Source organism: Neopsephotus bourkii, unplaced genomic scaffold, assembly GCF_033783945.1.
Source record: "Neopsephotus bourkii isolate Nb327-2 ecotype Australia unplaced genomic scaffold, CSIRO-AGI_Nbou_v1 NB_1765, whole genome shotgun sequence".
Lineage (NCBI taxonomy): Eukaryota > Metazoa > Chordata > Aves > Psittaciformes > Psittacidae > Neopsephotus > Neopsephotus bourkii.
Window position 1 is genome coordinate 7,793,457 of NW_026902239.1, and position 27,172 is coordinate 7,820,628.

The 27,172-nt window shown below is 37.2% G+C and overlaps 1 protein-coding gene across 7 annotated transcripts in view; it reads right to left on the bottom strand.

The window, feature by feature from the left end:
* Positions 1–27,172, bottom strand: part of LAMA2 (laminin subunit alpha 2) — a 361,801-nt gene that overhangs the window by 201,607 nt on the left and 133,022 nt on the right. For all 7 annotated transcript variants that reach the window (XM_061378283.1, XM_061378279.1, XM_061378277.1 and 4 more), the window contains exons 5-10: positions 19,081–19,260; positions 16,784–16,873; positions 14,372–14,489; positions 12,651–12,829; positions 10,913–11,012; positions 2,474–2,634 (exon numbers count right to left, since the gene is read on the bottom strand). In XM_061378283.1, coding sequence (XP_061234267.1) covers positions 2,474–2,634; positions 10,913–11,012; positions 12,651–12,829; positions 14,372–14,489; positions 16,784–16,873; positions 19,081–19,260 — 828 coding nt within the window. The remainder of the gene's footprint in view (positions 1–2,473; positions 2,635–10,912; positions 11,013–12,650; positions 12,830–14,371; positions 14,490–16,783; positions 16,874–19,080; positions 19,261–27,172) is intronic.

Below are 27,172 nucleotides of genomic sequence, written 5' to 3' on the forward strand. Positions count from 1 at the left end.
TGTCTCTATTGCTGTGCTGTATTTATGCATGCCTTCAACAACATCATGTATAATCTGCTCAACAAACCAAAAATCTCTCAAGGCTATCAGTCAATTACTTTTAACTTCAACATCTCATTAATTTCAATAATGATATTTCTAATTTTTCCCAGCAATCTCAGGATTAATCAATGCATATTATTACCACAGATATGCTGAAATAACCCATCTACCCCTGCATTATATGAAAAATAACGTGGGTAACATTTGGGAACTCACAGGCATATAAATGCTCTCATGCCCAATTCTAGAAACCAGGATTATGAACACTGGTCACAAAAGTGTGATATTATGGTCACAAAAGTTTCAGACCTTGCTGATGTGCTTATTAGAGTATGCGGTGAGGGAAGGGGGTAATAAAAAAAGACAGCTGCAAAGCAAAACCATGTGCTTAAATGAAAAGTTGCCCTACTCTGAAATCACAAGTATGTCATCAGTCAGTAACAACTGTGTAATTCTGCTCAGTAGGCAGCAAATTCAGTGAATAACTCCAAGTTGGAAAGGAGATCAGACCCTATCTTTCATCCAATGAAGCAATCTTTCTATAGCCTCATTTATTTATGAATACTGTGTTCAGTTTTAAATTATGCAAAGATAAGACTTTGACAATATACCTTCAGAAACCTCTCTGAGATAATTAGTGGGGAAAAAATGACACTTGTTCACCTTTCTGTACTTTAGTTTACTCTGGTTAATAGGGTAAAGATAACAATCTCATGCTTACTTTGTTGCAGTTTGCTGCTTACGGATAGAACCGCTTTTCAGCAGTCAATTTCCTTTACAAGAAAACTAGCTTTTGTAAATTTAGAGCTCATCATATGTAATTGAAAGATGTGATTAAAAGAAAGGAAGCATTTTTTTCTAAGACCTGTTATTAACCAGACATCCTACTTTATTCTTCATATGGAGCATAACTAATCTGATGATTTCAGTGTCCCTTTAACCATAATCTGCTTTGAATTTGAAAATAGCTAGTGAAAATAAATGTGTATGCATGTATCTCAGCTATCTGAAAAGGGTATAATTTTTCTCCCACAAGCATTTAAAAAGGAATTAGGGTAGCAGAAAGATGTACACAAGTGTGTAATATAAGGTATATATAGTGAGAACTCTGTGGGATAGGAACAATTATCTCTATTCCATGTTTGTTCATTTTGGTCTGATTGTGCTAACTGGCCAGTCTGGTATTATACAAATAATGTCATAATAATAGGAATCATGAAGCAGTAGTTATTTTCTATTTATATTTAGATTTTTATATTTATTTATAATTACATATAATTTTATATATATATAACACCTTCATCAAAACTCCCTTTTAAGTCAGGTTATAGCAAAAGCACCTCTTTCCTGATCTTTTGATCTGATAGCTTAGGAATTTGAACTATGATATGATACGGATAGATCTGATTTCTGACGGAGAGCATGTGACTGTTACATAAAGTGAGCATAAGGTTAATTCTCTAAGTAGATTTCAGTGCTGTTCAGCTGTCACACCAGAGCTTTATGTATGTATGCAGCATGAGCTGATAGATTGAAGTATTTTTTGTGCGTTCTTGTATTTAAGCATGTAATGTAAGTCTTTTTAAATTCACATTTGTGATTAATTCTGTCAGTTAAATGCTGGAAGGAAACTCCCACAAGTACATCGCAGAAAAACTGACCCACAATACTGCAAGTTGTCCTTTGGGAATATTCACGGTCACTTATTAAACCATGGCACTATCATTTCTAAAGCATTTCTGGTAACTAGGTATTTTGTTAAGAGGAGGATGTATGTGCTTTTAAAAGTCTTTTATTCCAATATCATATCAATATATAATTTGGTGGAGGTACAGGAAGGCACACAGAGAAAATAATTCTTAAATTTTCTTCCTAGAAATTAGGAAATTCATCCTACAGAAAACAATGGATTTTTTTTTTCAACGTTACTGATTTCTAAACAACCATCCCAAGGCAGGAAAGAATGCTCTCAGTTTGGAACTTACAAGAAAAACTAATTATATCCCTAATGACAACTCCTAAAATGCAGACTTCTTTTTTTTTGTTTTTAAAAGTAATAAGTTCACCACATTTTCTTTATGAAGTTACATTACACATTACTTTTAGAGCCCACAATACTTTAAACAGAGATTCTGAGTAGATGAGGAAGGGAATTTGAAGAAAATACCTCACAGGCTTCTTAGGTATCCTTTCATTACTGATTTCTAAGGACATGTATGACAGCAGCAGTCTCCTAGGCACCTACGTTAAAGTGAGTACTGAGATGACACAAGACAACGTTAAGACTTTACAGCACCAAGAACAAGTGTTCTAGGAGAAGTGAGTAATATACATATTAACACAGCTAGGGAGGACAGTGAAACACTATTGCATGATAGCTTTTAATATCATTTGTACCTTCCTGTGGCTCAGAAGAATCTGACATCCATACCTTGCAGATGCAGGGACCTACACAAGGGTCAGCATTTGCACTGCCTTCCAGTGAGCACTTGCAGGGCAGGCATTCAGGATATCCCATATAACCCAAGGCACACCTATTGCAGCTCTCTCCTGCATAGCCAGTCTTGCAGTGACAGAAACCAGGCAACATATCTATGGGAAGAGGGAGAAAACATGAAAGATGTTTGTTTCATCATTACTACTACTATCAGATGTGCTTTAGAGTCGTCAAAGCAACACCTTTGGTAGATGTAACATAATGGCACTTACTGTGGGTCATACCACATGCCCATTTGACCTAGTATCCTTGTCTGAGAAAGGCTAGAATAAAGCATGCAAGAACAAAGCAAGCATACAGTAATCTGAATTCTGAGCTTCCAGAAATACGTATATTAGAGATCTAAACTGAAATGTACCCCTACTTTCTTGCACCTAACAGTCTCTGATAAACTTCTCTTCCATTAATTCATCTAATTGCCTTTAAACATACTTTCAGAATCCATAAATCTCCCTAGCAGTAAGTTCCACATTTAGCCATGTGTAGTGTGAAAGAGAACAGCGTTAAACCTCTATTTATTGCCCTCTAATTCTCATATCACAGGGAACAGCAAGTACCTATTCCCTACTCAGTTCCTTCATGTCATCTGAGTTCAGTATACCTCTATCATGTCCCATATGACATTTTTATTTCATATGCCAAAACCTCCTAAGCCTATTTAATAGCTCTTACACAGAAACTGCTTCCTATGCCTGAAAAAATCTGTTATCCTCTTCATTGTTTCCAGTTCCACTAAATTATATAAGGAGAAAGGAATGCATACTGTGGACTTGTAAATTGTTTGATGCTTTTTTCAGTTTCGTTTTTTAAAGACCAGTAATATTTCCTTAGGCTCTATTGACCTTTTTGGCTACTGCTGAGCCAGCACTGAGCTGATACATCCAGGGCACAGTCCAAGGTAATTCTAAGAGTTGTTTCACAACTGGTAGTGCCTAATTCAGAAATGGCTGCAATGAATGTACAAGTAGAACTCCTTTTGTCTGTGTTCTATTTTTCTTTTAATTGCTATAGAAATTCATCAGTTATTTTACTACACTGACACTGGCTATCTTGAGATCTTTCTGAACATTTTGCAGTTCTTTCATTTTTTCTGTGCTGAAAGATTTTGTACTTGCTAAACTGTCACCTTCCTACTCATTCCCTTTCCAGGTTAAATATGAATATTTTCAACAGTTCATATTGATTATCACTGTGAAAATGGTCCATTTACTCTTTTAACTAAGTACTAATCAGTGAAAGGGCTTTTCCTCATTCTATTACACTTCCTTTCATTGTCTTTGCTGAAGTATCTTGTCAAATTTTTTGAAAATCAAAATACAAGATTAATCAAATGAGCTTTTGTTCACATGTTCATTGAATCCTTCAAACAGATTCAGAAGGCACACTGTCCATTACAAAAAACCTGATCCTCCTGGTTTTGCCACAGTTCAGAAATGCTATAAATCATTAATTGTAGTTCTACTGATTTGCTTGGTACAGGAAGCAGACCTGGTTTTAGTTTCCTGGAACTCTCTGCCTTTCTTTGAAAAATTGGATAAACAGGTTCTATTTATGTAATATTAATGTCAGTTTTTAAAAGTATTATAAATTGCATTTAATACTTCAAGCAACTCAATTTACAACTACACCCAGAAGCCACAGATAAATACAATTTATGCCTGATGAATTTTTATTCTTCATTTATCACCTTCTCTAAACCTGACACTTCTGTTTGAGACAGTTCTTCTGAATGGCCCCCATGAACAGACTCCCAAGGGGGAAATTCCCTAAACACTCCTGTTCACTGATACAAAGAATTAATCTAGCTTTTCTGCTGTGTCCTTTTGTCTCTTGAGATGCCTCGTTATAACTTGATTACACCATAACTATATTTAACTCCTACTGAATTTGAATCTCTTGGAGTCTTTTTTATTCTGATTTATCTAAAGTACTTATTAGCAACATTTAAGCACTTAGCAAGTTATTCCTTAAAATTTGCTACGTGTCACTAAAAGCACGACTTTCCAGAATCTGTCACCATTTATGTCCTTTTCTACCAGATATAGCTTCTGATTTTCAGGGAGGTTCTTTTTTATTGTTTAAATAGATTATTTTTTGATAGTTTAATTGTATCGCTTGAATCGTTTTGAGCTAGAGGAATTCATCTTCTCCGAATGTCTAACATGTAGTCTATAAACCCTATATTTGCCATTAGCAATCTTGGATTTTGATTTTTAAAGGTTTTCTTGTTTTGATTAAGGTGTTCTTAGTGAGGCCTTCTCATTCCTGTAAGAATGCTGAATTTGACTGCCCTTCAAGAGGAGAGTTTTAAACCAGTTCCACATGCATAATTCCAAAGGTGCTTCTCTTTTTATGATTCCTCTAACTAGTTGTTTGAAGCAGCAGTCACCTACAGGAGTTTTAAATTATATCATCTGTTAATCTATACAGAGATGAAATTCAATCTGTCTCTCTAGCCTTGCAGCCTCTTTGATCTCCTGTAGCAGATCATATTGACTCCCGATTTCTTGATCTGTCTTAATTATATACAGACTCCCAGTGCATGAAATTTCTGTGTTCCTTACTATCATGAAACCATATGCTCCATGGGTTTTGATGCTGTAGTCCAGCTGATTTTCAAATTTCTGATTTACCCTCCCCTCAGCTAGCCATTGGGACGCAGCAGGACTCAGGCTCTTTTGTAATCCGGGTCAGTGCATCTTAGTTGGACAACCTAGAGAGAAACTTCTGTTCCTTTCAGAGGAACATACCCTGCTGTACGCCAGGGTTCAGCAGCAAAAGACACAAGCACATCTAACTCTCTAGAAATGAGCCAGTCTTATTTGAAAGTTTCAAGACAATTCTTATGTTTCAAGGGTTAAGCCTCAGCAAACTCAAATTCATTTAACTATCTCAGAACAACTTCAAAATCTATATAGTCTTCTCCATTTTCCACTCAGTCCATTTTTTTTTACTTCTTCATCAAGAATCTTCCCTTCTTCTGCTCTTTGCTTTCTCTGCAGTTAGGGGAGACCAGGATTGGAAATTCCACCAGCCCAGCAATCCCCTTTCTTACACACTGTACACAATAGTGGATAACCTTCAGCTGACCATCTACCTAAAGACCTCACATTCCAGCAGAGGGAGGAAGATGTAAAGACTATTAAATGTCATATATTCTTCCACCTCTTAATGCTGGTTGATATGGTTAGTCTATGTATTTTATTTGGCTTGATGTCTTCTTTCATTTACAGCACTTGCAAGACCTAGGCTCTCATTGTATCACACAGTATGTAAATTCCTGTCAGTGTCCCACTGGTTATCTTTTGACCAGGCTTCTCTACTGCATATTATGTCAACAATCTAATTACATTGCAATTGAGGGCAGATGTTTCAGGACTCTCTTTTGTTATTGTTGTAATGAACTAACCTTTCAGCAGAAGCACATCTTGTTTTGCTTTGGTCTGTTTCTACATAGGCCTTGTTTGAATGGGGCTTCCTTTGTTGAAGCTGTTATTCCCTGCTTTCTACTTGAATACTATCAGTTTCTGTCCTATCTTTGAGTAGACAGAGGCTTTGAAAGTTCATCCTAGAGGATGAGTCATCTTGAAATATGAGTTTTATTAGGCAGTTTTCTCCCAGCCTACCAGTCTTTCAAAATTGCACAAAAACAAATGCACACAAAAGCATGTACCAGACCCTTGAAAATACCTGTAGTCCCAAGACTGGCCTCTGCCATTTTCACTCCTGTTCAACTGTGCATAAATACCAAGAATTATCTCATGGAAGTCAGTGATCCCGCTTTGCTGAGCAAGATACTATGAAGCCTGAATAAAGAGTGAGATGTTTGGACCTTATTTATCCTAAAACGCCTGAGACGGTTTTTCATTAAAAATACAAATCTGTCATTGGGATTATATTGTACATAAGGAGGCAATAGGGAAAAACTTCACTGTGTGATAGCATGCAGTGAAGGCTGAGTTACAAACCTGCCATTATCATACCTCACAGATCTTGCAGGAGTTTAAAAGCCAAGTAAAATAGCTCTTTGTTAAAAATTAGCCACTACAGCTTGAAACAGGAGTACAGATTCACTGAGAAAGCCTAATTTCTGGAGTATAGAGTAGTTCTGAATGTTTCACATTCCCTTCTGTAAGGAAAATTGCAGGTGCTCACAATATCAGAGATGGTCAAGTTTTCCTATTATTAGGATTGTCAGTGGACAAGTACAGTTTTAAAATGATTGTCTAAAGATATTTTCATTAGTTTATAATATCAATACCACAGTTTGCAAACATACTATGATTTATTGTAAGTTTCTGGCTCTATCTTTTCTGTATTACTCCTGAACATATATATCATTGCTATGAAAGAACATTTGAGAAGCATTCTTTAATTGTCAAACCCCAAAATTTACTATACAAACTATAATAAAAATAATATTTCACTTCAGAATGCTGAGTGAAACGTATGAGGAAAAATTTACACTAAGTTGATCAAAATCGAAATTATACACGCTTAATACACAAAAATATTTCTTTTTCTTCTGAAACAATGTCTGGTCAATTGCGAAGTTATTCCTTCATGCCCTTCTTCTATTAGTGAAACGTGATGATAACTACAGGATGCAGTCATTTAAATCCTCTTATTGCACATCATCAGTATAACAGTTATTATGGTATTTGCTACAATTTTCCATTTTGTTACTTACCTACAGTATTCAAGCATGCAGAGAATGTACGGCCTCCAGCTTTATTTTCCTTGAGAATTGTTCACGGTGACTTTATATCCCCAGTGGTTTTCTTTATTATCATATTTCTATTTTAGTTTAATGTTTTTATTCTTCCTGACTCATTTGCTTACCAGACATTTAAGAAGCATATTCCCACACTACACGAAGCAAACAATTTTTCTTTAAACAATCAGCCATCAAACTTTAAGATGCCTTTCAGCATACCCAGAACCAGATTCATTCTGGTTCATAGCTGAACAGACAGATTCCTTAAGACAGATCATTCTTTCCAGCCTTTTCTTTATGAAGGCACCCCAGTGCTTCAAACCCAGCTGCAACCCAGGGTGAGCAGTCTACAGTAAAAAGAATTTTATCCAGGTAGTGGATATAAATTTGAGGGGAAAAAGAAAAAAACCCAGTAAAAAGTGATCTGCTTTCAGGATAGTTTTGTGGTAAAAAGTATATCCAGACCTGCTCTTAACTCTAACACAACCTCTTTCATTGCTACAAAAATCTTAAAAGACCTATTAAAAAGGCTTCTTCTTTCAACTGGCATAACTGTGCCTTTTCTGTTGCATAAGATGTCAGTTTTGTTCAACATAATGAATAAGAGTGATGACAGTCACACATCTGGCCTGCTGGTCCAAACACTGTAATCAAGAAATGTAATGCAAGAAGCAGTTTTCCTAATGTGCTGGAACCTTACTACAACAAGTAATAAAGTAAATAAACAGAAAGAACATGGAGCAAAGAATAGGACCACTGTAGGCAGAATGTCTACAAAGCCTACTTATATGTCGAGCTTAGTTTTGTTCTTGTGTTCTTAAAACAGGCAAACAAGATAAATATCAGAACTATTCTCTGGCCACAGGCTAGACAGTGTAAACTGTCCACTTCTAAGTAGACTCTCAGGACTGGGCAGGACACAGACAACTGATTTCAGGGACGAATGCATGGACTACTTTGGGGAGGCAATTCTGTATATGATGGCTGTTACTTAAATAACAGTTGTTGACCTTGTCATATAGGAGGAGAAGTAGTTTAAACACACAGAATAGCCTCTACAGCAAATAAGCTGGAAAGGTGAGACGTCAATGGGTTTAAAGAGCAATAAATTAAAAAAAAATTACTTCATGTGTTACAAACAGCAGATTCAACAGCGATTAAGAATATTCTAATGCGCTCAAAAGCAACAGGCCTCTGACCAACTGCAGCCCAATAAGTTTCAGGAAGATCAGGAGAAACTGGTAACAGTCAAGACAGAAACTGATGAGAGAACAAAAGAATTCTCTGGTTCTCAGGACTGGAGGAACTGCTAAGATATGAAACTTGTTTGAAAGCCTGAGGCTAGATGAGCAGAACTGGCTGCTTGCCAATAAAAGGAGGCAAAACAGAACTAATCTTATTTTGGATATGTTATCTTTAAGGTGGCAGCATGACACATTTCTCAATTTATTAGAAAAACACAGTTAATGATCTTTAGATTTAGATGGATGGAGACAATAGAGAAAGAGGAAGAAATGAAAGTAGATGTCCAAACAGAAGCTTTATTCTCTTCCTAGAGAGGTCCAGAAAAAGAGGCAAGAGAATAATTTATCAGAAAAAAAGACCAGAGGATTAAAAAGGCAGAATGAGATACAGGGAGCAAGGTGTTAAAGCACAGTGCCACCCAGATTCAGAATATGTAAGCAGATTTAGAAAGCAACTGTGAGATGGTTTAGATCTGTGCAATACTGAGAGGCAAGAGTAAGACATTATGAGAGTTTCTAATCACACAGTTACTGACAACCAAGCAAGGTGGAATATATCTTTCTGCTTCCCTCTTCCCATGAGAGAAGAGCTGACAGGCTATTAACTGCCATTCAGCTTCCAGGTCCCTGCAGAATGACCCAGCATCAGTGGCCAGCACAGAAGGTGTGAAAAGAAAGACTGCGGCAATAACAGACAGGAATTTAGAGACCAAGCAGCTGCTTAAACCACAAGTGGGGCATTCATTTTCTTTTAATTAATCATTCTTGCATATCAAAATTTTACAAAAGCACTGAATGTCAGCAGCGGCAAATGACTGAATAAAAGCTGTCCTGTTTCATAGTGTGAGAGGTTTCTTTGTTGTATTGTCTTGTCATTTCTAATCTGTAAACTCACCCACAGGTTTGGTACAGGCACCTCACAGTCTTGTGGGCTTTTTCCAGCTTTGGGCAGCCTCTGTGAGGAGAGGATGGGGCTTCTCTTGGCCTGACATGGCCAGCTCCAATGGAGAGCGGCACGGCTGAGCCCCTTGGCCAGATGGGTCAGAAAAGTCAGTGGAGAAGGGGGAGGAGGTGTTCCAGACACAGGAGCAAATGTTTCCCTCTAGCCCCTGGAGAAGACCATGGTGGAGCACATAGGCACACTGTAGTCCATAGAGGACCCATGAAAGAACAGGTGGATATTTCCTGAAGGCACTAAGTCACATGGAGAACCCATGGTTGAGCATATTTTTTTGCTGAAGAGCAGCAGCCCATGGGAAGGACCCATGATGGAGACAGGGAAAAGTAAGAGGAGAAAGGAGTGTTAGGGAGGAACTGCTATGACCACAACCTCCATTCTCCATCACCCCACACCATTTGTGGAAGGTGGGAGGAGGCAGAGGAGTTTGGAATGAAGGAGTGAGGTTGAGCCTGGGGGGGAAAAAAAAAAAGCAGGGAGAGGAATGAGGAGGGATTTTTTTTGATTGTTGCCTTTGTTTATCTAAATCTATTTAAATTGGGAACAAGCTAAACTAATTATCCTTAAATCAATTCTGTTTTGCCCAAGATGGTAACTGGTAAGCAATCTCCTGGTCTTTACCTTGATCCATGAGATGCTTCATCTTATTATCTTCCGTGTTCTGCTGAGAAGGGCAGTGAGAGAGCGGCTGGGTCGGCAGCTATAGCTGGCCAAGGTCAACCCACAATATATACCACTGTGACAGTAATCTGTACCATTTTATTGAACTGATGTAATCAGTACATGGCTATTACAGTAGATTTTACACCTCTGGGATACTTCTGCTGTGCTGGTTTCATGTTCCATTGATCTTTATTTCAAAAAAGATGGCTACAACATCTTGTCAATAGGCTTGTAATTAGTCGAATTAAAACATCTCTTAAGAACTGACCTCGAGTTTTGTACTTATTTTCCTAGAATATTTTCAGATGTTTGCCAACAAAAATAAAAAAAAGAAAAAAAAAACCCAGCAACTTAAAAATATGGCAATCTATTTTTTTCCAGAGCACGAGAAACGTGCTTATTCTGTAGATAACATTTACAGGACTATGGTAAACAGCTTGCAATCCTACAATAATAATATAGATCAAATACAAATATGACACCTTTCCAGCAGATTTTTTTCTAGGTTTCAAATGGAAATATGCTTATAGAGGAAAAGATTAAAACATTATGATTCTACTAGTCTTAATCTCTGCTGTAAAAGAAGAAAGCTCTTTAAAGCCAAAATTCTCTAATATGTTCCACATGGAATACCCTTCCAAATGTACCAAAGTTTGCTAGCCATGAATCTGAAAGAAGCCTCAGAAAATATGGGAATTTTTTTTTTGTAGGAGATATCACAAATATGATTCAGCTTTTCTTTGATATTTCTTCATTTGATCTTTAATATCGCTATCTTTTGGGCATCTTACCTCCTTCTGCATGTTTCTCATCTTTGACACAGGTATCATGTAAAGACCCATTTGGATCACAGGAGCATGGCTGGCATGGATCTGGGCTATCTGGCAATACCTATAAAAATAAAGAGAAGACAAAACAAAATCTTACCTTTAATAATTGGAAAATTTTACTTAGTTTATAAACAAAACGTAGGAGAGAACAACGTCTGTGTAGGTAGCCTGCACTTTAACAAAAACAAGATGGTTGCCAAACTTAGCTCATGCACTCCAGGACAAGAGAAAATGGCTTCAAGTTGTGCAGGGGAGTCTTAGATTCGATATCAGAAAAAAAAAAATTCACCAAAAGGGTTGTCAAGCACTGGAACAGGCTGCACAGGGCGGTGGTTCAGTCACTATCCCTGGAGATATTTGAAAGATGTGAGGTGCTTAGAGACATGACTTAGTGGTGGACTTGTCAGTGTTAGGTTAATGGATGGACTTGATAATCTTACAGATCCTTCCCAACCTGAATGATACTATTATTAGTTATTAGTCTATTCTTTATTAGTCTATTATTCTATTAAAAGATACATGTTGGGTTTTATTTAGAAACATGTAAGTAATTTAGATACAAATAAGTTTTCAACTAAAATAAACAGATGTAGAGATAATAACAGACCCCTGTATAATTAAAATCTATAAATGTAATGAAGTACACTTTAAGCATTCAGTACCTAAAGTAATACTGACAAACAGTTCAGTTGTTCTGGTAAACATGATTAAAAAACCTAACTGAAGTTAGTCAGTAACTGAACAAAAACGGTAAGTGAAAAAAGTGAACATTAGACAATGGAACAATTTCCTCCTGTTCTTGAAAATGTTACCTCAAACAAACTTACACCTTGGTCTAATATCACACTGGGAATATGAACTGAAAGTTCGGCATGAACTAGCTATATACACACAGTACAGATACCCTATACACACACACGTATAAAAAGTCCCTATTAGTTCGATGATAGATCAAGTCAGAGGAGAAAATCAAGTGTGTGACCTGCTGAAGAGCTTTCTCAAGATCTAAGGCTAAAATCTGTATACTGGGGAGAACGCTATTATTATTATCTGCTAATGTTTTCTGGTTTTGAGGATTGAAAATCAATCCTACTAAAGGCCATGATTTACTCAACTGAAACTATACAAAACATCAGGAATTCAAGCACACACCAATAGTGTAACTGTCTAAAGCACAGCACAGCCTATACTGGCAATACAACCTAATGTAAGATTCATCTTCTGACAGCTTCAACGTAGATAAAAATACGATGAAACAAAAAAAAAATTGAAAAGTATTCATGAGACACTACAGAATCTCAATGGTTACTAATTCTACATTTAAAAATTAAAAATTACAGTCTCTTTCTCCAGTATCAAATATAGCAATATTTCTTTGATCTCTGATAACAAATCTTTAGATTCAAAACTGAAGCAAAATCTCTGTTTGCAGAATCACATCCTCTTTTAAATTAAATTGAAATACTAGCTGGGGGCCCTGACCTCAAGTGCATTGCTTCATATAAACACAATTCAATTCCCAATTTTTGTGTGCATTAACTTCATAGATTTCCAGCTGTGAAAAGAAACTCCTACATTGTCAGAATTAGAAGTTAACCTTCATAAAATGGCAGCCCAAACTGTGTCTTCCCTTGTTAATAACTCCCCTGCTGAAGTGATGGTTTCAACAGTGACATGACAACAGAACATGTGTTTATACCCCTTTAGGTCTGAAGTAACCGTCGATGCAGGTCTCGCAGTTTATTCCATCAGTGTAGCTGGTACAATTCACACACACTCCACCCCCAATGTATTCTCCATGGACATTCAAACTCTGATTCCTGTCTGCAACATCCTGATCATAGTAACACTCCTCAGTCTTCCCATGACAGTTGCATGCTAAAGAAAAGGAACTGTGTTAGTGAATACTTCCTGGTGAGTGATGGCATGCTGTTACTAAGGTATTAAAAAGAGTCTTTCAACGTTCTATCAGAGGTGCTGCACACATTGTAACTGAGAGGACATCCAAGCACTAATTTACTACTTCGGCTGTGAAAAATACTCTACTCCCATCACAAACATAGCCTGGAATTCTGTATATTGTTTTTTTTTCCTCAATGTTTTGTCTGGGAGAGCACAGAATTTGACAGATACAGCTCGTTTTGTTTTACCGGTTTGTTTTTTGTGGTTTTTTTTCCTTAAACCTTTGGCTGCATACACAAACAGTTCATGAAAGAGTCAGCTAATTTAAAAAACAATAGGAATTATAAGGAAAGCAACAGAAAGGTATGAGCAAATTAAAATAAGTTCCATGAAAGCTTTCCATAGGAACTGGGTCAGAACAAAAGGATTTCCAATCTTAAAATTTCTTAGAAGCTCAGATTTGAACTTTTAGGCTTCAGGTCCACATGAAGGAGAGCTAATGTAATAATCTGTTGCTGAATAACTGAGGTAGCTCTCTCTCCCTCTCCCTGTAGTATTAAATCATACATTTCCACATAAAGAGAAATTCAAAGCTTGTCAACATTGTAGGGAGTCACTCTGCTCACATCTGAACCAGATCCCAGGGAACTGTTTCCACTATGAAAGTACAACAATTCAATGAGGGTTGAACAGGGCTTAAGAAGTGTCTCTCAAAAATTAAACATGAAAATAAATGTATCTTGATTTCAGTTCAGAAAGCATTCCCAGTGCAGACACAACCCCTACTGAAACAAAACCCCCTTTTATTTATGGGATACGAATAAGCAATTACTACTTTTAATATGGGGATATATGCTTCTTTTTATTTATTTTTAACCATTCATGGTAAATCCATAGCTGCAATCCTACAACTGAATAAATATTTACATGTAATGGAGTGCTAGACTGTATTATGTTCAGAAAAATAACTGGTATGTGGCCCTTGGAAATAAGATAAGTTCAATTATAACTGTCCTTACCACAGTAAAGATGAAAATGAAATTTCCACCCTGTGGGAAGTTGGTATTTCCAGTCATGTTTTCATTCCATGTTAGAAAACTAGATACATTGTTTTTCCATTAAAAAAGTAAGAAACTCAAATTGGATTTTTACCATGTAGAAATATTTTGTTTAAGCAAGGCTGGACATTATAATATATAAAATTCCCACTTCTATGAAAACCGTGATGTTAAACTCTGATATTATCAAACCTGGTATTTTATCAAAACCACCATAATGATCACCAGTATCAGCAGGTTACAATAAAATATTCTGAGCTCAATAAAACCACGATTCTACATGTAATTTTTGTGTTAACTCTTTTGAGCCAGTCCAAATAAGTGAATAACATCACGCCAAATTTTATCCATAAACAAATGTGATCAGAAACAAAATTAATTACAAAGTCATGTAGAACCCAATTTCAGTTTTCACCAGCAGTTGCAGTAAACTTTCTCTTCCATACTGCTTTTAACTTACGTTCACATTCATGCTTAACCAGGAAAGTGCCAGCATGCCAAGGCTTTTGATTGAAACCAGGACAACAGTGATCACATGTCTCTCCACATGTGTTGTGCTCACACTGACAGATGGATTTCTAATTTAAAAGAAAAACAAATATTTATACAATGTGATGATTTGAAGAATCTGTCCATGTACATAATCTGCATTCCAGTTCAAATTATGAAAACATTAACATTAGGAATGGCTACACTTTGTAATTCCTCTGTTTATTCATTTTAATTCATTTATGTATCCTGCGTTCACCAAGTGAGAGACAAAAGAGTGTGTTTAATTTCTGTAGCTCTATTTTAAGAAAACAGCCATGGTGCAAAAGAAGACAGCTGGCCAGAGAATCTACGGAGAATTTAAGAATTTAGGAGAATCCAATTGCAACTGGCTGAAGAAAGGAGGATGGAATAATGAAAGTTCCCCAATACAGCAAATAACCCAAAGTGCTGGTAGCCCTCAGATACAGCTTCCATTACAGGAAAACTGATAGCTAGCTTACACTAGGAGTGAGCCATTCTCCACCCTTTTCTTAGATGCAGCAATTCTGCAGCTACGGAGTGAAATCAATTCTGTTGGATCCAATAAAAACTGGCTTTTCTTTAAACTTTAGCATTATTTTTTATTGCATGAGTCAACTCATCATGTAACCTTCTAACTGAATAACTATGTGCAGGATAGCAGCAGTTTTAGAACTAATAACAGATGAGAGCAGGACCCTCAGTTCCTCAGCAGATCACCTTAGTCCCAGCACAAAAATACCGCTGGAGAGAATACCCAAACTCTCTGAGCAACAGAAGCAGCTTGGAAAAGATAAAAGAAATCATAGTTTGGAGACATAAGGAGCAATATTTCAGTGGAGGGGTCCTTGTGATGTCACTGAAGGTAGAAACAGCAAGCTAACCTGGACAAATTCTATGGCCCACAGGACAAAGCATCAATCTTGCAAAACAAGATTAATTTAAGGAATGCTTCAGAAAAGTAAGCCAGTAAATTCAAGCAAGTTTATTTTTTGTAATGCTAGGGGAAAGATCTATTATGCTAACAATTACAGCCATGTTTAGTGGGAGGTGTCCCTGCCCATGGCAGGGGGGTTGGAACTAGATGATCTTAAGGTTCTTTCCAACACTAACTATTCTATGATTCTATAATTCTATGATGTTTATAAGCCAAAGCCCACCTAGCTTGCTATGGCTCAGTCTAAACAGTATCCCTGAAGAGCTAAAGCAAATACTCCCAATCACTTACAGCTTGAATTGTTCCTGTTATGCTATTTTTTATACCAGTCAGACAGCAAATGCATATTTATTATCCTGCAAAACAAGACACCACACTTGCCAAAATGCCTCTATTTTATCTAGTAGCCAAATATCTGAACTCAATTATGTATTAATTGCAGTAACAGCACTTATTTTCTGATGGAGGACCAATTCTAACAGACGGCACTGAAGCAATGCTGCAGCTCAATAACTAAGGCCATCTGAAACAATAGTTCAACACTTGCTATATACATCATCACGAGATTAGATATATTAAACAAAGGAGTTTCTAAAATTTTCACAAGGATCCATGGAAACTGCTTAGAACTGTAAATGCATTCTCTGTAAGATTTCTTCCATTTGTTTAGGGTTTTTTATCAGCTCCTACACAATGGCTTAATGTCATATATAAACAAGATTTTCTGCTAAATCTTACAAAGCTCCTACTTATGTGAATAGCATGTGAAGAGATCCCACATTGTGGCACTTCAGTAATATTAGCAGATTGGAAATTCTGTGTAAGTAGTAATGTGTGCATAGATTTTGACTGTCAGAAACAAATTATATTTCTATATTTCAATTGCATTGGTTATGTGTTTTCTAATGGCACAAAAAGAAAGCTGTAAGTTGGAAGACATTACAAACAGCTCATGACTTTCTAGACTAGCTTAACTGATTACTCAATTAACATTTCCTGCATAGTAAATGCAGTATTATATAGCCATCATTTATTTGCAAGTATCGATTAAACACTTGACAGTCAATTAGGAAAGACCTTGATTAATATCAAGAAGAAAGACTGACTGTTAGTGCTCATCTCTACAGCTACATAGCGTAACCCAAATTTCTGTTGTTCATAGAAAACTTTCAATATGGACTAAATTATCTGAAATCTACTCTTCCAGTAAAAGCCTCCACTGACATTCTATGAATGGCTATTATTCTGGTTGCCAGCACTGTTTCATCCTGACACTGCTTCTGACTGTTCTAGGTGAAGAACAGACTTAAATTCACATAACTCTGAGGAGTATCAAGATCTTTCTCTCATGTTCACCCTATGAATAAGGCACATTATAAGGCACATTAAAAGAAGAAAAAAAATAGAAAATTGAAAAATACATACATTGGTTGCTGGATCCAATGGACAAGCCTTCGCATGGCCTGAACAAATACACATGCCTCCAACAGAGATATCTTTTATAGAATAGTAATACTGTAAGACAAAGCAAAAATTGAATTGCTAAGTGGATTGTAAAATGCAGGTGCCAAACTACAGGATTCATTTCTGGTGACAAAACTGTCAGATCCTGTTTTATTTCTTTTTTGATCTATTACAAATATAGCAGAAAATGTAATCCAAGAGACTTCTTGATCAACAGATGCAGGCTTCATGAAAGAAGGGGTATAAATTGGCACAGTTCCATTTGTTTGAAGTCACAAGAGCCATGTCAATTTATACACAGTATACACCAAACACAAGAATAGGAAAAGGCTATATGCACACCAGATAATGAAAAGTCAAATGCTATCAAATTTACTCCCTTCAGAAAACAGGAAAAGGAAAAGGCATGATGATGGGGAGAAGAGAAAGGCTAGAACAAAAACTAAGAATGAAACACCTTTGTTCACCTCAGCTGGGTCTTACTTGGGTATTCACTGGACTATGGAAAGAACAGTTTTTCTTTACTGGCCTTTTGAATGACTATGGAATAATTGTCATTACTGAAATTGAAATAACATTTGAAGTGCTGCTCTGCCATTTGATCACTTGTGATTCTTCTTTGGTGGGGATTAATAACCATTACCAGAAAGAAAGATGGAAAGATATTTATAATCTTGTATTCCAACATCTGCAGAAAGTGTATCTCACATGCCGTCCTGTCTATTTTCATCTGGCGAGGGGTTTGGTGAGGGTCCTGTAATGTCCTAACAACTGGCTAACCAAAACAAACATATGCTGTCTGCAAATTTGCTGGTTCTGTGTTCAACCTCTTTTTCAAATCATCAACAAATACATCAAACAAACAGGAACTTGTACAACTCACAGTTAGTCTTCTACCGTATAGAAAATGTACCATTTGTGGCTATCCTGTTTCGCATTTTGTGGGATAGTGGCTTGCCTAATGTTTTGTATGAGGAAAGCCAGATGAGGATGGCAAGTTTCAGTTGCTACTTGTTCCTCTGAGGGCAGATTCATGGAGGAATGTCATACAAAAGTTATTGTTCTTTGTCAGTTTGAGAAACTGTTCTCTACTAAACTAAATCAGGATGATTAGTGGATCATCCTGAACTAGGTTTTCATGAGTATACAGTGATTTTTAAAGTGTGAATTCAATTTTGTGTTTCTGTTCACTTAGAATCAGGCTATTAAATGTGCTAAATATGCCCTCTTACATAAACACACAGTTTCCATGATTAGTGAAGCTCCAATACCTGCACTCAACTAGAAGAGTTTCCAAGTTTGTAATATAAAACAGAATGGCACATTCCAAACTTTCAGAAACAGCCAGCACTCTATGTATTTAGCAGAAGAAATGGAAACTAGAAACGGGGAACAGAAGAAGCAATTTTTCTTTGCAGTTTTCCATCACTAATAAATTGTATTAACTAAAGCCAAGAATAGCATTACTTTCCCTTCATAACAGGACTTACTGTAGTGGTACCCTAAACTTTCCAAAAGAAAAATAACATGACCAACAGAAAGAGGAAGTGAACAGAAAGAAAAATTGTCAAAAGGTATACATCCCCCAAGGCAGCTTTTAAGTATGCTTTGTAGAAAAATCAAAGGGAAACATACAATGTTTGAGCAGCAGGAAAATGTGGAAATGTGGCATGGGAAGAAAGTACAGATTGCAGAAAGAAGAGATAGGTGTGCGCACACACAAGGAACAGTGGAGAAGACCAGGGTATGTTGTAAGTTTGAGTGCTGCATTCATTCTTTTAAGATAAAGCACAGCGTAAATTTTTTAGTGTTAGCCACAATTATATAATAAAGCTAAAGATGTTGCATGCAGGTCTGACTACTACTTATGGTACCACTAGTAGAAAACAAGTGTTCAACATTAAAGGTAGCTAAAGACTGAGCAGCTGAAGAGGCAAGAGGACATTATCTAACAGCAACCAGTTGCCAATTATCTACATTCAAATATTTGTAGCCAAAGGAGCTACGTGCTTAGGTTAGTAAGCGTGTTATGTATGTCAATAACACCATTAGGCAGAAAAAATAAAATTGTTGCTTCTGCTATAGAGAAAATAACAAAATACTGTGAAGAGGGAATCCTCTAACACCAGGATTTTGACAGATAACAACAGGTATTCATCATCTCCTGAAATTTCCTATGGCACACAAAGGCAGGTACAGCATTTATAAGTGTAAGAGAACTTCTACACATGCATTCCTACTGTCTTGGCAGAACTTACCCTCCTTGTAACAATGGGATCAATTTCATTTGGATCTTTGTGTGCAAACATCATTAAATCAGCATTTAGTGTCCGTATCCTCTGAAATCTCAGGCGAATAAAGCGAGCAGAGGTGAATTCTAGTAGTACACGTGAAGGATCATCAGCACTAGGCCGTCCATTAATTAGAGAAGTGTGAATCTGAAGAGAGAATTAGTAAAGCAATAAGGAATCCAATGACAGCAACGCTGCCATGATTCTAGCAACAAATATCATTGCAGACACTGTGGGAATGCCTCTGTAAACGTGACATATCTTCTTTCTTTAGAAAGCAGATTTACCCCCAAAACATTCCATGTACCCACAGATCCCAGTTATGGAGTTGCTTTATAGAAAAAATGTTTTGAGGAAGGGAAATTCATCAGCCACAGAAAGGCTGTAGCACAAACTCCACACATGTACCAAGGCCCTACAACAGTGTCCATGCTGCAGGGAGCTAATTTTTCCTCATCTAGTCTAAAATAGGTATTTTCAAGTTATCAGACCACCGAAGGATTAAAAAAAAATTGAGCTAAAGGAATGGATATTTGGAATAGGACTCAGAATTCAACAGGAGCCAGTTTGGAGGATCCGTTAGAGCAATCATAATCAAAAGACTTTTGATCTAGGCATTTTCTAAAGCCAGGATAGGGTAACTTCTGAAATACTGAAAACTACAGCTGGTTGAGACAAAATAAGCATTTATAAAGCATCTCCCTTTTCCACTGTCTCTTTACACAATACACCATTCCTTTTGAATCTTGTTCTCAGTGAGTTGAAGCAATTTCCTGGGTTGCAACTATCTTCATCTGGTCCCTAAGGAAAATATCACTTCTGAGAAATCTGTTCAGCATTTGCTTTTCCAACGATGCTACCAATCTCTGCTTACACTATGGTTTCCATAACAATTGCTCCCCTTTCTCTGCCTGTCCTATCCTACAGTCTAGAAATCTTCTAGGTAAGTGTGTTCTGTGTTTTTTTCACAAAGACTCTCTGACCCCAACTGCATCATCAAGAATAATGTAGCAAAAATAAGCAATTATTCTTCCCCTCCTGTCTTTTTAGCTGACCAAGGCCTACATTAGCTGTGAATCCACAAAATAAAACAGAAGGTCTGTCACAGAATTGTTCTTGGAAAAGGCCTACAGAAAGAATGTCAGGCATAGCAAAACACTTAATGAGCACCTAGAAGGGAGGGAGGAAATAAACCATTAATCTTCCTGTATTCTGAAGCGTTAGATTTTAATTGAGCCATTTTTATTACAGGCTGGCATACTAAAAGAAAGTTCAGATGTGCAGAACGTTAGAACAAGTAAGAGAAATATTTATTCTTTGCAATGATCATGTTGTGCACCTTTCCTCGGTGCTCTGAGTGAGAGGTCAGGCCACACAGACATTTTCTATCATTAAACATGATCATATTATCACTGTTTTAGGCGAACAGCTGCACTCGGAATGCCAGCTGTCACTTACTCAGCAGTGGCTGCTGCACATTGAGGAGAGCAAACCTACTGTTCCCAGCAAAGCAGTAGCTCTTCCTACAGGTTGTGGATAGAAGGCTTATTGAACAACTGCACTCTTGCACTGGCTATGTGCAAGTATTAACTTACTTATTTTAACTACCCGCAGAGATACACTAAATCCCATCACATTCAGCATCCTGATCCACTGCATCCAGAGGTACAGAAAATTACTGGGAGCCACTCTTCCTGGATGAACTATCAGACAAACCTTGCCTAAGTATGAATCTCTACCTCTTGGATTCCACCATGTTATCTCCAGGGATAAGTGATACTGCTACCTCACCCTGAGATCATAGCAACACTCACACTTCAAGCTCTGACACAGTTTTGCTCCTGACTACAAGTAATTAAATTAAAAGAGACAGTTGGCTGGAAACAAACAGAATAAAATGCTATGAAAAAGACAGGGTCCAAACAAAAGATCATTATAAAAATACCACAGGAAGCAAGGAGGATATGGTAAATGAGAAATGTCTAGCTACAACCAGGACAAAAACACATGGCCAAAGAAAGCAAGTCCTTGGTGAAAGAGAACATGTGTGGAGAGCAAACTTCAAAAGAAGCCTGGAGATGGTGGCAATAGGTCCAGTGGAAACTGATAGACCTTTCCAAACAAACCCAGATATTAGTAAGAACACACGCTTAAGACTTCTTCGCACAATATTTACCCATGAGCAAGGAAATACATTTCTTTTGAGTGTGGTTTTTTTTTTTTTCACATTCTCACCTCCTCCCTTTAAATGGTATCCAGGAGATTTCTTTCTTACGGGAATCAATCATAAATGGGTTATGGCTTAAAATGGTAAAATACTAAAGACTGAACTTTGAAATTCTGAAGATAAAAAAGAAATATATCTTGAGTTGTGCTCAAACTATCCCCTAACTCACCCTGAAACAGCAGCTATAAGCAGCATGGCAGTCTGAATACCTTCTCAAAAAGATGAAAAATCAAGTTTTACAGGGTGTGGGGAGAGAGATGCAGGTAAAAGACCATGTATCAGAATAAGCAAGAGCCCACAGAAAGTTAAAAGTATGAATAACAGATACAGCTTGACCCCAAATGACACAGCTGACAAACAGCAGTCATATCAAGACACCTGGGAGTGGTAGTTTTACAGAATTAGAATGTAGATTAACAAAATAAGAGGCATCCTTTTCAGCATACACACCCTTTTTAAAAGATTTCACCGATCTATCTGCCAGCAGCATATCTACTTGTCAAGGCTAAACTAGTAGAGATGATGGCTTCCATTTGTATTGTCTTTCATGCTTGTGTTTAAAAGTTTCATGATTTCAGTTTAAAAGAACAAACAATTTCTAAGAATTATTGAAATGCAGCTATGTCCTGCATGAAATGTGGCACCTGTTCAAACATGTAGACCAACATGATACTGAGATTAGAAAATTAAAACTGGGTATTTTTATCAAAATGAATCTGAAAGGAAAATTTTACATAGACAAAATTAATAACTCTAAATTATTTCTCCTCCTCCCAACATTTGTGATGAAATCATTAATTTCTCCCTAGAAACATTTAGAGACAACTTGAAAAATGTCCAACTGAGTTGTTCTTACTCCTTGAAAAGACAATAAGGAAGAAACAAAGAGTACTTTCAGAACATCTGTCATTAATCAGGAATAAACAGTAGGAATTTTAAATAACATTTTTTTAAAGGAACTTTAAGTAGAAATCAGACCTACAATATTTTCTGTATGACTCTCACAATGAGACATCAGTGTGTTTTTCCAGAGCATACATTCTTTTTTCATCTCTCTCCAGAGTCTAGCACCTATTTGTGAGACCCTTTGTGTAACAGCACATTTTCAGTCAAGACATTAACATGGTCCCTACCCTCCAAATATTTTTTAATAAGAGCTGAAAACTGTTCCAGTGAACACAGTCCTCTATATCCATGCACAATATGCCATCCAAGATCATCATAGTACTTCATGTATAGGTCTGAGTCCTGCAAAGACTAGCCCCAGTTTCACATGGGCAACAAAGGCAGTGATGTCCCATACTAGCTGTACACATATTGCAGAATGAGCCACAGCAGAGTTCTACAGCAGAGCTAAGATCCTAAGCTGAGCCTACCAAGGAAATATTAATACTTTAATCCACACATTGGGTTGCTACAACTTGGATAATCCAAGTCCCCGTGAGGGGACAACCTCAAATTTTGCTCAGGTTCTATTTACCAATTCCAAGAGTGAGGTAATTCCCATTTTGGATTCTAAATGAAAGCTATGTAGATATCAACCCCAGAAAATTTTTCCTTAAGAAGAAATATTTCCAGGATTATATTCCAACAAACGTGATCTCTGGGGAAAATAAGCATTCCCTTACAAAACATTTAAAAGTGAATACAATGAACTTACAATTTTAACACAATGAATTTAAAATTTTGCAAAATCAGTTTGAATAGTATCTGATTTGTCAACCAGTTCAACAGTCAGATCTACTCAAGCAAAAGGGTATGATGAAATTTTTCAGTAACTGCATTATTATATGTTCAAAAAGATTATATCACAGAATCGTTGAGGTTGGAAGGGACATCCAAAAGTCATCTGATCCAACTCTGCAGGACCACATACAGACAGCTTTTGCATATCTCCAATGATGGAGACCACAACTTCTGTGGGCAACCTGTGTCAGTGCTCTATCACCCCCACAGTAAAAAAATGTTTCCTGATAGTCATATAGAACCACCTATGTTTCAGTTTGTGCCCATTGTCTCTTGTCCTGTCACTGGGCATCACTGAAAGAAGCCTGGCTCCAATCTCTTTGCACCCTCCTTTCAGGTATTTATACACATTGGTGAGATCCCCCTGAGCCTTCTCTTCTCCAGGCTGATCAGTCCCAGTTTTCTTAGTCTTTCATCACAAAAGAGATGTCCAGTCCCTTCATCACCTTCATGGCCCTTCACTGGACTGAATAGAGGGGAAGGTTCCCCTCCCTTGACCTGCTGGCAAGAATTTGTCTAATGCTGCCCAGGGTACCATTAACCTTTGCCACAGGGACACATTGCTGGTTCATGTTCAACTTGGTGCCCACCAGGGCCCCTGAATCCTTTTTCAGCTGGGTGGCTCCCAGCACATGCTGCTGCACTGGTGGTCCCACCAAGGTGTGGGACTTCGCAGTTCTCCTTGCTGAACTCTGTGAGGTTCCTATCAGCCCACTTCTCCAATCTGTTAGATACCCCTCTGGATGGCAGCATGACACTTTGACATCATCAGCAACCCCTCCTAGTTTGGTGCCAAAAGCAACTTGCTGAAGGTACACTCTGCCTCATTATCCAAACTATGAATAAAAATGTTAAACAGGATTGGACCCAATAGTATATGTTAAAGTTAGTTTAGTTACCAAGTTATCTATCTTCTGAATGTGGTTTGGAATGAAAACTTCTAACAGTTATTGGGCAAATCATCACTTCCTCTGACTGAAGAGTCTGAATGCTTCCTGAGTTAGAGTGAAACTGAGTCATAGTGTTTAATACCTACCTATTGCCCTTTTCTCTATTATTAGTCTACTCTGTTTTTCCACCATTATGTTTTTCATCACTGCAGATACTTGTCTCAGTGGGAAGAAATTTGTTTCTTTAAAAAACCCAACAAAAATAACTGGTTCTGGTGGGGTTGATGGTTGTTTTCTTGGTTGGTTTTTTGGGCTTTGTTTTGGGTTTTTTGGGGGAGTGTTTTTTTTTTTGTTTTTTTTGCTTTTAAACATGCAACTCAGATCACGAATTATTTCAGTGACAGTGTTCTATTTTTTCGAGGAAATTGTGAGTACTCAGTATCTTTTCATTTCTGAACTTCAGTATGATGTTAAATCAACTTTATAAGTTCTCTACTCTGAAGAGAATTTATTCGAACACCAGCTCATCTGCATTCATGCATAATTCTTTTTTTCTTACATGTATTACTTTGCTTTTTGTAACACCAATTTTCATACAGTGTTTTTCATTTAGTATCATAAGCTGCTAACAGAACAGACTATCTTAAATTTTGCATTATCAACAAATGCTGCTATTACACAGTTTTCTGATTTTACAGATTTCCCACAAGTATCTTGAAAAACATAGACACTACTAAAGATATTCAAAGGACATCTCAGTACATGAGAATATCTGGATGGTATCAGATGCAAAAGACCTATCTAGCATGGTAGTCTACCTTATAGAGTAGCCAAAACAGCATTCTAACACTACGGCAAGCATCCCTAATACTTTCTCAGCATAGTTTCTATATATTTGGTAAGCCTCAAAGCATTTCAGTGAACTTACTCAGTCTCAGGTTAAATTCAAGTCATCTTCTAAAATTTACATCCATCATGTAATAAGGATTTTCTCACCTCATTTACATGTTGTAGGGGAAAAGATCCTTCTTTTGCTTGTTTTAAACCTGCCTTCTACTAAATTCACTTAATACTTCCTAACTATTAAACTGGAACAAAGAAATTTATCTTTCTACAAGCACTGTTCTTCATTACTTTGCTAATTAGCTTGCCACAGGTACCAGGCTTCCAGATCTGTTGTTTCCTTGCATACCTAAGAACTGTTTCTAAAACACTGATGCACCCCACACTCCCCAGTTACTGAGATTATTTGTGAGGGGTAAAATAATAACTATTGTAATCCACCTATTTTGACCTTAAGTTCCTTTTAACTATCCAATGTATCAATTATTTCTGTGCCTCCTCAGTTAACAACCCAGTTTTCAACTGCTTCTCCAACGCCTCTCCTGTAAATAATGCTTCCAGTGCAGAAACCCTCCTGACAGCCTTTATAGCAAAACCTGAACCAAATCATTAATCTAGTTTTTCAGCAATGACCTTATCTTTCCTGAATGCTCTTTGATCATCTCGCAGCCCACCAATTCTCTGGCAGACTTCTTGACTCTGATGTTTTTGAAAAGAGGTTTATTTCAACTCAGTCACTGTGAACCTCTTTCACATCTTTATTGTGGTTTAACATTTCATTTGCTGGAGCTTATTATCCTACCTCTTTTCCTCATTTGCAGGAAAAGACATGACTCTCATTTATAATAGATGCTAGTTTGCTCTTAATATTTATTATCTTTCCTTAGTTTATGGTTTAAATATGTAGAATTTTTGGAAACATTCTTCAGTGCAGCATGCATGTTCATGTAATGCTACCTTTAAATGAACTCTAGGATGTCCTGATTATTATTTTTTTTTACCTGTTTAAACTATCTTTCCTAATTTTAACTTGATTTTATTTTCTAGGATGGTGCATTTGAGTATTTTCTGGTTTTTTAACGTAACAAATGTTCAACAGTTAATAACCTTGACCTGTGCACTGTTTTGGACTAAACTGTGAGTTCCTTTATTAGCTGCATGAAGAACATTCAGGTGTTTTAAGAAATTCTCTTTTAGACTACATTCTATGCTGACACTTTCATGGTCTGCCAAAGGATATGGAAAGCTGGTATTATAGTCTTAGTTTTCCTCTGCCAAGACACACTCACTGCGATGCTTCTGTTTGGGCAGTTGTTGATATAACATTAAACCTCTGATGTCCCAATTTCGGTGTTGAATTTTATTTCAAAGAGATCTCTTATAGCATTTTATATGCAGCCCAGGATATTGTTGGCTTTCTTTGCTGCAAGGGCGCATTGCTGGTTTACGTTCAACTTGGTGTACAATGCTTTTGACACTCATTGTTTCCTCACAGTTCTCCTAGATAATTTAGGCACTGCTGGTTCACATCTCATTGAAGAGAGCTCCTAGCCCATTTTCTGCTACCAAGCACTGAACTATAATTTAGCTGCCAATCTGCAGAGAAGGTGAAGTTTGCAGTCTTCACCATCATGGGAGTCTTCATTTCTGAACCAACAGGCATAGACTCTGCCTACCTCCGTTTCTGTTCAGGTTCAGGCTGCAGAGTCCCAGAGAAAAGTTAGTTAACCTCTTTCATCTCTGATGTTGCACAGTCTTCTGACATCCTCCTGCAGTGCTTGGTGACACAAATCACAAACCACAGCAAACATTCTGCAGGCAAGGACACCACCTCTTTCTGCCTTAACCTCAGCAAGGTCTCAGTCAGTTACTGTGGCCTCAGAGGTGAAAAGCTGCATCCTCCCTCTGGAGCTAAGCCTCCTCCTTCTGGAGCTAAGCCTGAGTTGAGGGCTCTGCTGTACTGGGGTAGTTGCTCCACTTGGAGGCGCTGGACTGTGCCCAGACTGTGCCTCACCATCATTGTTGAGCACAACAGCCTCTGGCATTTTACTTCATGCAATAGTAAAAACGATGCTGCTTTCCGGGACAGTATATTATCAACTGCTGAGTTACTTAAAATTAGCAACTTCAACAAATTTCTTAAGAATTTTAAGTATGCTACATACTCTCATTCAAATTTAAAACATCCGTGTATGAATCCAAGTGGTGTATTTTTCTATTTGGAGCTTTGGTATTTGAAGTTAGCTACTCTGCCAAGCAATCTGAGTGCAATCAATCTCAAGCTGCTTTTAGGATACAAAAAACTCCAGCTGTTTGGCTATGTAGCACGGAGGGTTTATGTTCACTTTCAGGA